At 42.7% G+C, this 13,143-nt stretch overlaps 2 protein-coding genes across 9 annotated transcripts in view; both read right to left on the reverse strand.

The window, feature by feature from the left end:
* kmt2d (lysine (K)-specific methyltransferase 2D) overlaps positions 1–2,235 on the reverse strand; it is a 44,130-nt gene extending 41,895 nt beyond the window's left edge. For all 7 annotated transcript variants that reach the window (XM_090202781.1, XM_090202782.1, XM_090202780.1 and 4 more), the window contains exon 1: positions 1,524–2,235. The gene's annotated coding sequence lies outside the window, so the exon portion shown is untranslated. The remainder of the gene's footprint in view (positions 1–1,523) is intronic.
* Positions 2,236–5,636: 3,401 nt separating this feature from the next.
* On the reverse strand, positions 5,637–11,645 carry dhh (desert hedgehog signaling molecule). 2 transcript variants are annotated; one of them, XM_021565875.3, is made up of 4 exons: positions 11,348–11,511; positions 10,476–10,909; positions 7,351–7,612; positions 5,637–7,118 (listed from the first exon to the last, which is right to left on the reverse strand). In XM_021565875.3, the coding sequence occupies exons 2-4, from the start codon at positions 10,785–10,787 to the stop codon at positions 6,259–6,261; spliced, it is 1,434 nt and encodes a 477-aa protein (XP_021421550.2). In that variant the 5' UTR covers positions 10,788–10,909; positions 11,348–11,511; the 3' UTR covers positions 5,637–6,258. The 2 variants fall into 2 exon arrangements, with proteins under 2 accessions (XP_021421550.2, XP_090058909.1); XM_090202783.1 differs by having other exon boundaries at positions 10,476–11,645.
* Between the last annotated feature and the right edge of the window lie 1,498 nt (positions 11,646–13,143).

The following is a 13,143-nucleotide window of genomic DNA, read 5'->3' on the forward strand; positions in this document are numbered from 1 at the left end:
TGTTCAGAATCAGATCACAATTTGCACATCTTCTTGCCATGAAAATTAGCAAGATGGCTACAATTTGCACATCAACATGAAGTAGGCACATAACTTGCCAAGTATCTCAACTCCATGATGATTTCATCCACGGAGTTGAGCGTGCGCTATGCAGTTGATACTTCAAAACGTACATCTTAAACCCTTACTGTGTACCTATGTCCTCTGTTGCACGCCATTGTTAGCAGAAATCCATATATTGTAATAAAACAAATCAAATACAACTACTGGCTGTGTCCTTGTTGAGATTCAATTGGCACATGCACATTCGCGTTGAGTTGTCATCTTAGAGCAACAGCAATGAGGAAAATGTCGGTGGTTGTATTTGATCAAGGTTTTATTAAAAAGTATGGATTTCAGCTAACAAAGAAAGCCACGCAAAAGAGGCCACACATAGCTACACGGTAAAGGTTTAACAATGTACATTTAATTATCGACTACATAGCAAATCGAAGGAGTCAGAGGTTCATTTCAAAACCTAGTCTGGGGGCAACTCCGCGGATGAAATCATCGTGTAGTTGAGGTAACGAATTACTTGGCAAGCACATAGCCAGTATCTCAAACTGTATAATTGGAGTAACGCAGAATGTGTTTGGGGGACTGGTCCATTTCCCTAAGCGACTGTTAGTGGTCTACTGCAACCTACTATACAGTATAGGCTACAAGAAAACGTATATTGTATTGTGACTTTTGTAAAGGGTGGCCATGTAACTAGTTAGCCATTTTGTAACCAAGCCAATAACTAGCTAGAATCTATCAGTGATCACTATGATTACTGTAAACACAGACAGAACTGAAAGCCACCGACAACACAGCTAAATTAGTTGATTACCTATTCCGTTTACAGCGTATTTCAGTCACTTATTAACGTTTAGAACGAAACTCGTGTAGCACTACTAGTAACTAACGTTACTAGTAGCAAGTTAACCAGCTAACCTTAGCTTGTCTGAATGGACCCTGATTTATGACCTAGTTAGCTATTGCCAAACACTGACCCTGCCTAACGTTAGTTAACCAAGAATAACACACTTGAGTCCACTTGATAGGCAACTACAAGCTAAAATCAACAATGCATATGTCCAAAACAGCAACCCCAACGGTTGTTTGAATTAACCGTTGGGTAAACTAGCTAAACTACATGATTGATGAACATAGCTGCTAACTAGGATACAAGATAACTAACGTTACGACACTGAGTTGACTAGCTACGCAGTTGAAATAATAAGGGTGGCCAACAGTTAACTAAACATAGCTATGTTTAGTTATCTTGCTAAGCATGTAGCGTTAGCTAACTTACGCTAGCAGAGAGTACATTCAAGTCGTTTGCTAACTAGTCGATGTAGCGGTAGTTATAGTTAGCTAATTTAGTCAGTGTAGCTAACGCGTTAGCCATCCTTAATCAACTAGTTAGCTCATGTTAGCATTAAAGGTCAGGGAAATTGATTCGTCAAATAGCTGTTATGTTACTCAACCAAACAACTCACCTTACAATGTGATGGTTGTGTCTTCATACATCAGATTACAATCCATTTTGCAGCAGGCTACACAGTTAAATAGTTGATGCTGGTCTCATTTTACTTAGCGGGCTAGCTAAAGCTACCCGGCTGGAGAAGGAGGTGAGTGGGGGAAGTGCACAGCGGGTGGCACGGCAGGCTGGATAACTAGCTTAGCTAGCCAGCCAGCCACGGTCGGAGCTGGAGAGGCAGAGTTGATACAGTTGCTAAAACGCTATGAAAATAATTCAACTAAAAGCAACGGTCGACATTTCTGCAATTGTAATCCTCCGGGAAAATGCACAATGAATATCGATGTTCCGAAACATAGGTGGAGAATGTTCAGTAGTTGATGCTAACTAAATTAGGTAACTGGCTAACGACACTTGCTTCTCAGCAGCTTGCTGGTCCGGAGATTACAGTAAATTTGCATCCGATATTCGATCCAAAATTAGGCAATATCTCGATTTATTAGCTTGCTAAACTTTCAGGCAATATTTGAAACAATGTTTAAGACACTTGACGCCTTGAACGTTAGCTAGCTAGCTACTCTTGTCCGGATCACTTTCACTTAGACTTCATTGAACAAATCCACACGAGTGTGCTCCGTCAAGTGGCTAGCTAAATTAGCAGCTAGCAAGCTAATAACAACAACGTCAAACATCTCAAGTCTGGAAGGGAGGACATTTGCATGCGCAACTCCAAATTGCTGTCTGTATAGCTAGCTAGGTTAGCTCAAAGCCAACAATGTATCTAACTTTTTCAGGAATATAATATTTTAGTAGACAGTTTATCCTAATTTTACAAAAGAAGTCGGTGTGTGGCAGATTAGTAATGTGTTTAAAGGGATGGAAATTTTGGAAGCCATTATTTTTACACCATAATGTCAGATCATCTGACTGAGACCAATGTCAATTACTACACACGAAGCAAAACTGTGAAAACAATAATGGAATGTGATTGCTTTGGATATGTTGTAGAGTTGAGGAAGATAGCTCATTGTCTGAAAGGTTATTGTATTCCACACATGCTATAATTGCCTCTTTCTCTCACTGATACTCAGATTAAATTCTACTTCTCCAGGTAGGCTTCTTGCCTTGAATGACCCATTCACTCCTCCCAGAGTCCCAGTATGCTACTGTCCCGATAGCACTGGCCTATAAAGGTCTGCATCTCCATGGTGATTCCTGTACCCTGGCCATGCACTACCATGCCATTGTCCATGAACATGGCAACAATGTTCTGCAGATCTAGCATGTTATTCAGAGGAATCAATCAACCTAATTCTGCCCCATTCACTTAGTTCCAAGTATGAATGATCAAGTGCTCTCTCACTGGTCTACACCACTGCAACTCCCTCTTGGCTATAATTTACCTGCTTGGACCAGTAAGTGTCTTCAGCCCGTACAGAATGCTTATTCTGGCCATTTGGTCCTTCCTCTACTGAGTTCTAGGTAGATAGGCATCACTGATTCATCTTTTCTGAATGTGTGCATCAAATTCAAGGCCCTGATTCTATATCTTGGTCCTCACAATCACACATACACTGAATGCAACAAACACATCTCAACATTCACTCCTGAGTCCTGATACAGGGCACGGGAACGTGTTCATGTCCCACAGCCGTTCACCATACTGAATTTTACCCTGATCATTCGTTATTGAAAATGTCTGTTCGTTTTGTTAATGAATATGCCTAAATCACTGCACTGCAGGCTGTCCAACGTTCTATTGAAAGACCTGCTATTCTCTCAGATCAGATGAACAGTTTGCCTGTGAACTAACTAACCATGTAATGGTTAGTTGGTTGTGCTGGTTTGGTTTTCATAACTAAAAAGCTGTTTTAAAATAGGCTGGTGGCCCTGACTGGATTACCAAACTCCTATTCGGCTTTAGCAGGATTGGATTGGATTTTGGAAGGCCGGGACTGGTTGGGATTCTGTGATAATCTGTGACACTGTGCTGTGATTGGTCAACAATGGTAAAAGGTGGGTGGTATTATGTTATTGGGCTTCTCCCATTGGTCTGATTTGATCTGTCTGTGCGTCCCATCTGCGCCTTCTATCTCTGCAAGGATAATCCCCTGGATAGAATACCTCCACAGCTGTCTACTACCCAACGCTAACCAGAACAATGACATTCAGCTTGTTCCTTTTTATTTAGTTTCAAACACCTTTTACCTCCCCCAAACCTATTACTCTATTCCCCTCTCTCTCTCTATGATTTCCAAAACAAACACCGCTCTCAACAATTAGGCTATCCCTTCTTCTAGTCCATCTTAATTAGAGTGCATTTACTGAGTATACAGAATAAGGCTAAATGAGGATGGAGCCCTTACCTGGACTGGATAACTCATTGCTATGCAATTAAATTAGTGCATTTTATTTACATTCCTGTTTTATTAATAACAAATTACTAGAGTAATTATGGCATTATTACACAGGTATAAGAGCAATAGCTAAAAAGACTGAAGTACATATAATCCACAAGCATGATTTCAGGTCCTCCACAAGGGGGTGTATAACCTTTGTATTACTTGTCTTGGGATAAACACTGTGTGTGTGTGTGTGTGTGTTGTGAGGATAAAGGAGCTGAGAAGAGAACATTTCAAGATAAATAAATGAGACAAATAAGACAAGGGACTGGTTTGTTCATGGTACAAAGGAGAATAAAATGTCGACTTAATAATTAACCCACAATTTACCGGTACTACATGCGCTATTAACAAGCTGCACATACACTTGTAAAATATTTGGAGAATTGGAACATAGAGATTCCATTTCCCAAGTGCCAGGATGGAGAATATGATTAAGATAAACAGAGAGAGAGAGAGAGAGAGGTCAGCATGGGAGAATATTAAGTCTGTCTGGGTTTCTTATTAACTACTGTCGACTACGCCAACAGTCCTGCTGGATATCTGAGGTTTAACCCGCTCTGCTAAATTACACAGGCACCAAGACAGCTCCCACTGTAGTTCGGAATCTCCAAAAATGACTATAGGCCGTGGTCCAATTTCTCTAGTTCTCTAGTCTCCTGTACATGTAATTTGTAACCCAAATTCTAGCAGAGGCGGAAAGATTTAACAGAGAGAATCTACATTCACAAGCAGGATTATTGTTTTGCAGGGTTTACATTACAAAATAATACAATGATTGTTTTGTTAAATTAAAGGCACTATAACAAATAACAAGTGAGGCTATAGTTATAATAATTTAAATACAATGAACAAAAATATAAATGCAACAATTTTCAAAGATTTTACAGAGTTCATATAAGGAAGACATTAAATTGAATTCATTAATTAATAAATTAGGACCTAATCTATTGATTTCACATAACTAGGAATACTGTTGGTCACAGATACCTTTTTTTTTTAAAGGGACGTGGATCAGAACTAGTAAGTATCTGGTTTGACCACCATTTGCCTGATGTAGCATGACATATCCCCTTCGCATAGAGTTTATCAGGCTGTTGATTGTGGCCTGTGGAATTTTGTCCCACTCCTCTTCAGATGTGCGAAGTTGCAGGAATTGGAACACGCTGTTGTACCCGTCAATCCAGAGCATCCCTAACTTGCTCAATGGGTGGCATGTCTGGTGAGTATGCAGGCCATGGAAGAACTGGGACATTTTCAGCTTTCAGGAATTGTGTCCAGATCCTTGCGACAAGGTGCATTATCATTCTGAAACATGAGGTGATGGCGGCGGAGGAATGGCACGACAATGGGCCTCAGGATCTCGTCACAGTATCGATGTGCATTCAAATTGCCATCGATAAAATGCAATTGTATTCGTTGTCTGTAGCTTATCCCTGCCCATACCATAACCTCACCGCCACCATGGGGCACTCTGTTCAAAACGTTCCTGGAGTCAGCATGCAAATTGCACACTTCCTCAAAACATGAGACATCTGTGGCATTGTTGTGTGACCAAAACTGCACTTTTTAGAGTGGCCTTTTATTGTCCCCCAGCACAAGGTGCACATGTGTAATGACCATGCTGTTTAAGCAGCTTCTTGATATGCCACTGCAGTCAGGTGGATGGATTATCTTGGCAAAGGAGAAATACTCACTTAACAGAGATCTAAACAAGTTTGTGCACAAAATTTGAGAGACATTTCTTGGATCTTTTATTTCAGCTCATGAAACATGGGACCAACACATGTACATGTTGCGTTTTATAAATGGCCTCATTTATATATTATGATTCAGAAAGTACAAAAAATAAATATTTTATTGTTTCTGGTACATACTCATATTTCCTCATTGTTTTAGAATAATAAAGTGTATAGGAAAACCACATTGTCTGTTGACTTATAGATGTTATCTCAATTAGATACATATACAATGGGTTCTTGACAACACACAAACATTTTATGCTGATGCAGTAGTTATTATGGCGAGTTCATTTCTCTCAGGAATTAACTTGTATGAAAGCATTTTATGACACATTTTAAGCATTACCTTTTGAAGACGGGACGATTCTTCATTCACCATAACCAAACAACCGTTAACACATTTAATGAATGTAAAAGAGGAGGTACAATGTGAATATATAAATACATTACGATGCAAATACTGGTGAGTAAGATGCAAATACGCCCTTTCAGTGCATAAGGTTTAAAACGAGGTTGCAGCAGTAAGAGATGGGGCAAAAGAATATGAGCGTTATAGTGGAAATGTATCTCGGTAGGACACGGTGTAAATGTAACTACAGTGTGTTTTATATTAGGGATGAAATGTCTCCGGGTCTAGACAGATCTGTCCAAGCCGGTGTAGCAGCCTAGCATACCAGTGCACCCTCAGAACTTTATCTGGCACGGCGTCACAGTTCCCTCCCTCAATGTCTCTGTTTCTGGGTACAGAGGTCCAATGACTTTGTCTGTCGGAAGTGTTTGTATTCACATACACGCCTGGGCTGCTGAGGTTCTGATTCCCCCAAACTCTCAGGCTCTTCTGGTGAGTGTTGCAGTGACTGGGCGGCGTCTCTGTGTGCTCTCTCTCTGCTTCTGTGACCTGCGCCCCCTGTGTGCCCTCCCCCCAAACTAGCTGGATGACCGAGAGCAGCAGTCTCAGAGGCCCAAACGCCCAGTGTGCCAGTCTATGGTCCTCTAGAAGTGCATAGCTGGATGCCAGCACCCCATCCACAAACAGAGTGCCGTGTTCAGTCAGGGGTGCGTAAACTCCCTCCCCTTCCTCCTGTGATACCGAAACGATCCGAGATGGTTGTAGTCGACCGTCTGCTCCATGGACGAGTACATAGTCTCCCCGTTTGGCTCTACTGGCGAACCGAGCCTGGTACTCACTGTGGTGGAGTTTGTAATGGGGGGCCAGGAAGACCAGGTGGTGGGGAGTGAGGGCAAGGCGGTGGCCATCTTGTGTGGTCAGGACGAGGAAAGTGGACCTGCTCTCATGGTCCTGGTGTAGCAATAGAAGGACACGGCTGAGGACGACGTGTCCTGACTCAGACAGGGCCAACACTCTGTCTCCAGGCTCCAGGGACGCCAGGGTCTTCTGTCCGCCTCCGGCTACACTCACCCGGGCCCAGGCGGGGAAACAGCCCCCTTTCTCCACTGCCACGGAGTGATCTGAAGGGAGGAATCCAAGTCAATGGAGAAAGGCTTCAGATGACTGAAACGCTCTATTTCCTTGATGTGATATAATAAGATTCAGATGAATAATGTTATTATATTAATCTATAATATATGATTGTGTGTGGGGTGGGGGATGTGGGGTGTACATGTTAAAGCAAATCACAGGAAATGTGATGGTGATGTCTGTCGTGTTAAATATGCCGATTATTAGCCCTACTTGACTTACCAGCTTTGACAGAGCAGTGCACATGGTGCTTGGACTCATAGTACACAAAGTCGAAGCCAGCCTCCACAGCCAGCTGGGCTAGCATGCCGTACTTGTCTAGGACGCGGTCCGACGTTGTGATGTCCACGGCCCTCCCCTCATAGTGAAGAGAGTCAGGGGGGTGATGGCCATCCTCATCCCAGGCCTCTGTCACCCTCAGCCTCGTCCCAGGCCAGTGGTTCATCACCGCTATGGCCAGCTTGTTGAGGCAGTCCTTACAGCGCTGAGGGACAGGGAGAGAGGGATGGAGAGGCATTGAAGGAATCAAATATGATACTATTCAATACAATGCTACTGATAAGAGTAAGGGTTTATTTGGAGCAACACTTATATATACTGTATGAGTTTGAAAAATAAACACTGACAGAGTAGAGAATATGCTGTCACAATAACTACAGTGTATATATACTGTGTGAGTTTGAAAAATAAACACTGACAGAGTAGAGAATATGCTGTCACAATAACTACAGTGTATATATACTGTATCGACATGTATGAAACCCCTTTGAGCTGAGGCAACAGAGACGGGTTGAATCATTCATTAACGGGAGAAATGGAACTGCTTGAGACCGAACGTAGCTGTGAGCCCTCTGTCTACCTCACCCACTGTGACTGTTCACTCAGTCACATTCAACCCCTTGTAAAAGCAATACCAAATAAAACAACACTTCAGTAACTAACTGTATTCCTATCACCTCTGCCTAGATTATAGAATAACTTTGGTAACGTTTGTCTCCATTGACATCATCAGATTTTCCCCTCCTGTGTTCAGTGGTTGTAAAGGCCATTGCCGCCCTTCTCCAACCTTTCTCAAACAATCAGCATAAGAACACAAAGCTACTGTAGCCATTCTAGAACATTCCTTGGCCTTTTTCTGCAGGGTGAGGGAATAATCAAGGCCGTTCTCTAGTTCAGAAGGTTTTAGTCATGATGTCTTTGTGTCACCTTGGAGACATTTTGATCAGAAATGTGAACATCATGACTCTTATACCCAGTGATGCATACTGTATTATGTTTGAATGTCACACAATAGCAGTTTGCGAGATGTCACATCAGAGGCTAAATCTAGGCTCTTACGCATCGGCTTCTGAAAGTCCCAATTACCAGCGAGTTGGAACAGAGAGGTTTTTTTTCAACCATATTTCAGAGCGAGAGAGTCAGAGAGCAAGAGAGATGCTGAACAGCGAGGAGGCCAGGTTCAGACAAAGTGAGAGGGCAGAGAGAGAGAGAGAGGGGAGGAATGTATGGGGCATGCACTTGAGAGTGTGACAGCCCGAGTGAGAAAAGAACGAGGGACAAAAAACAAACTGGCTACATTTTTCTCGCCATGCCATTGAAGAGAGGCGATTCATTGTTATTGAACTACAATAGTCGGCTTTTCCGACGGTGCCATTACTTCAGCAGGCGAGAATTTTGCACCCCTCTGAGTGTCAAAACCCTACACAAAGAACGTCTTTCACATCTGGTCAGAGAGAGGGGCACATGCACATATACTGTACACACACATGCACACACACGCTGGTCCTCAGACTGGGCATCAGAAGGGTATGCACACACTGGACCACAGATTTCTTTCCTATTGACGGTGCATTTTAAGAAATCTGACAACTAATTTGAAGATTACAGCAGACCTATTGTACGCTTGAAATGTCCCACACCTCTTGTATCCTATTATTCATAGATTCTCACTTGACATCAGAAGTTGAGAATACAACCAAACGGGGTTCTTCGGCTGTCCCCATAGGAGAACCCTTTGAAGAACACCTTTTGGTTCCAGGTAGAACCCTTTTGGTTCCAGGTAGAATTCTACTTGGAACCAAAATGGGTTCTTCTATGGGGACAGCCGCAGAACCTCTTTGGCATCCTTTTTGTCCGGAGAGTCTACCAGCCATTTGAGAGCAATAACAATATGTCTATTGTTCCACAACCTCAAAACTCAAAATGCCAACATCACACTGTGGCTTCCTTGATATTCTAAAGAGGTCAGCTACAAGATATGAGAGAGGTCTGTGTTCCTGTGACTGTCTCTCAACTTCTGTTCGCCAGTCCTGATAATATTTTAAATGTTCATACTGCATACCTGACGCTAATGTACACTATGCAAGGTTACCTGCCTGGCCTCACCTATGAATCCCTCCTGGTAAGCACACACGGAGCAGGCAAGTGGAACCAGAGGAATCGTTTTATTACCAAGCAACAAAGACTTTGGTTAAAGATTAAGGGGAAATGATCACGAGTTGGAGCGCATTCTCCAGAGTCATATTAAACTACATCCTGATCCCCCCCCCCCCCTCCATCTTATTAAGATAGAGGGGAAGTGTGAATTTTTTTTAAATATTTAAAAAATGGACGCCCGGAACTGGATCTATTTGATGAAAAAGAAGTTCACATCAGAATACTGTGAGTAACTTGTCTAATACAGAGGTCATGACAGTGAATCCACTATTGGATCAACTTTTCACGAGGTAATTAAAATTGTAAATGTAGGGATGACACACAGATAAACTGATGTTCATTTAATAACCAGTTTATCAGACTAGAGAAGAGAGCAACACGTACATCGGTGTATACCACCACCTGCTGTAGTTAATCAATCATCCAGTAGGGGGATTTCCCCTATGAGCCTGCCACAAGGAACCAGCTTCCCTGCACTGAAGGAGTATCCTCCATCTATGATATTATGATAGGGACCTACTGGCCTGTCTAATACTAACTACATTACTTTACCAGGGCCACACAGTCACGAGTGACCAGTGAGTTACAAGGGTCAATGGAAAGTGCACCAAGTGGGTCTGTCACCTTGGAAGTGATCCCACAGGAAATGTCATATAAAATCAAACTTAAACCTGGAGATAATTGAACTAGATTAACCATTACACACTGTCTGAAGTCTGAACCAGTTGTACCTTATACTGACCACACTTACTGTACACACAGTCATCAACATAGATGAAGTGAAAGGGCACCAAGTGGGTCCCATGGGGCACAGAAGTAGTTACAGTTTGTGCACGATCAGATAATTGAACTTGGCTAACCATTACACACACACACACTGTCTGAGCCAGTCTCTGAAGAACCAGTCTTACCTTGGTCATGAAGCGGTCAGCAAGGGTTTTCTCCTCATCTTTGAAGATGATATCAGGGTTGTAGTTACACACCAGTTCATTAAAGCGTTCTGAGTTGCGTGTGATCTTGCCCTCTGACCTCCCACTGGCACCCAGGTTGTTCTCAGAAAGTTTGGGGAAGTAGGTCTTGTAAGGCATGGGGGTGAGTTTCCTAGACCTATGGCGGAAGCCGTACCCAGGGCCTGGCCCGCACCCCTGGACCATGGAGCTCCATGTGAAGATGGCGAGCAAGCCAAGCCATGCCAGGCTTACCCACCAGGAGGACACCTTCATTGGGGAGAGTTCTGGGTCTGGGTCCCTAGTATCACTGACCTACTGTGCCCGCTGAGCAAGCCCCGCTTCAGGCACCTGATAGCATTTGAATGATGGTGGTCAAATCTTGGTGGTGGTCCATTCTAGATCATGGGATGTAAAGGAGTTATAATCTTTCTATAGAGAAAGTTTGGCCATTATGGATCAGAATCCACACCGAAAGTACATCAACTAATTTCTTCTGTAAAACCCATGTTGATCCTTTAAATTAACTTCATAGTTAATACATTCTCTACTCACTACTGTATTTAAAAAATATATATATTTCTAATGTAGTTTGTTTTGTTAATTGCTTCTCTTTAATAATTTGACATTTAAACTATTTTCCTTTCCAAAATGTTCATCCTTTTATTCTGTTCACAATTCCTGAAAAATAAATAGATCTCATCCTTATCCGTTGTTGGAGGTAGGCTACCTGTTACCAAGCAGGTGTTTCGTGCGTCCAGTCACCCTACCTACTGCCTCTCTCTCCAGTCCCCGGGCACTTCAGTAGCGATGCGCAAACCTGACTCGCGCCTCACCTTTGCTTATCTGTGAAATATCTGCCCTGCCAATTCTGTGGCGTTCTTTGAACCTCATCCCATGTCTGCCTTCAGCAATGCACCTCGAGAGGTTTTGTCCGTCTACTTGTCTCGTTGAAGCGCTCCTGTCCGCGGTGCCCCAGCCATTGGGTTCTTATTAGTGTGTGGACCAGTTTGCCCTCCCTTCCTATGCGCTCTCCCACTTCGAAAGCACACGCCTCCAATTCAAGTTTACAAGCGATACATGATTAGCCCACTTACGTTATTGCCGGACTTTGTTGTTATACAGTAGGTGTCCGGGATTTTCCCCTCTAGAGGCAGAGATTAAGATAACCTCGTATAGGCCTACGCATTATGGTGATGTTGGTAACTTATTATGTACATTTGTAGAGGTGAACCAGTGGGACTACTAGCCTACTTGTTCAACAACACATTTATCACAGAATCATCGGACAGAAATGACTTAAACAATAAACTAACCATATTACTATTTGTATAACTTAATAAAATATACTTTGTTGCACATTTACCCAGTTTTAGATTTTAAGTAAAACTCTGATATGTCTAACTTTCCGACATCAATAAGCATCCTGATATCCCTATAAACTTGATATGCTTTTTGTCCACAGATCATCATTGGAGGGATTCCCCACCACTGTTACCACTCTCTTATTAGTTTATTAAAGCCTAGATGGAAGGTTAAGCATGTCCATTACAGAAAGGCTGAGTAAGAGCAGGAGAAAGTCACTCCAGTCCTATATCTGCCACACACACACACACACACACACACACACACAACTGTCTCTCTCAGACTTCCAGAGTTGCCTTCCTTTGTTTTCTGAGACCCAGGTTGACACGGTGGCCCCCCCAGTCCTCCTCAGACCCTGAACCCAGCTCACCCAAGACACCGGCCCCAGCCACTGCTAGCTATTCCAGCATATTATTTTTATCCATCGCCGAACAATAGCTGGGAGTCATAAAAAGGGGAAAGATACTGTCACAATGAAAAGGGGTGATTAAGAAATGCTAAGTGTCAGTATCTCCACGAGTCTCATACCTCTTATTATTTATAGAATATTAAATGAACAGGTTAGAGGTCAAAGGCCATAGTGTGTCATTACCAGATCCTTCCAGCTTCCTGGAAAATTTCCTGAACACTTTGCCAGTGGATACATTATACCGGCTGTACAATACTGCTGTACTATTATGCCCTGTTCTGCCTCTAACAACAATTTAGTCTTTCAGCCTATGACACATTGTGTATAACCCCCATAGATATTGATACATCACTTTCATGTGCCTCTCATTCTTTCCCGGCATACAAAAGGTTATTTCAACCAGATACAGAGACATTTTATGTAATAGGTATCAATCACACAAACAGTCACAGGATAATAGTGAATATAGTACAGTTGTGATTTCTCTGAATTGTCAAATGGATATGTGAGACTTAAACTGAGATGATGGAGCTACGGAAGAGGGAACGCAAGGGATGTTGGTTGGAGAAGATGTTGAAGGAATGGAAGTCAGGGGACTACCAACTCCATCTTCCTGTCCTTATGATCAACATGGAGGAAAGTCCAGGGCTGGACCGTCTGGGCCGAGACGCGTCTATGAGAGATATCACAGTACATAGTGACAAGTGTAGGGAATGCCACAGTCCGGCTCAATCAAAAGAAGAAACTCCTTTCATATGAACCAAAACAAATCAGCGATATTGAAATTGTTTTTTTTGGGGGGGGGGGGGGAAGAGGACGTGGTTGGCAAAAAGAAAAGTGACTTCATCTCATCAGACA

This window comes from Oncorhynchus mykiss, chromosome 16 (assembly GCF_057628025.1).
Source record: "Oncorhynchus mykiss isolate SJ-2025 chromosome 16, ASM5762802v1, whole genome shotgun sequence".
In the NCBI taxonomy this organism is placed as follows: domain Eukaryota; kingdom Metazoa; phylum Chordata; class Actinopteri; order Salmoniformes; family Salmonidae; genus Oncorhynchus; species Oncorhynchus mykiss.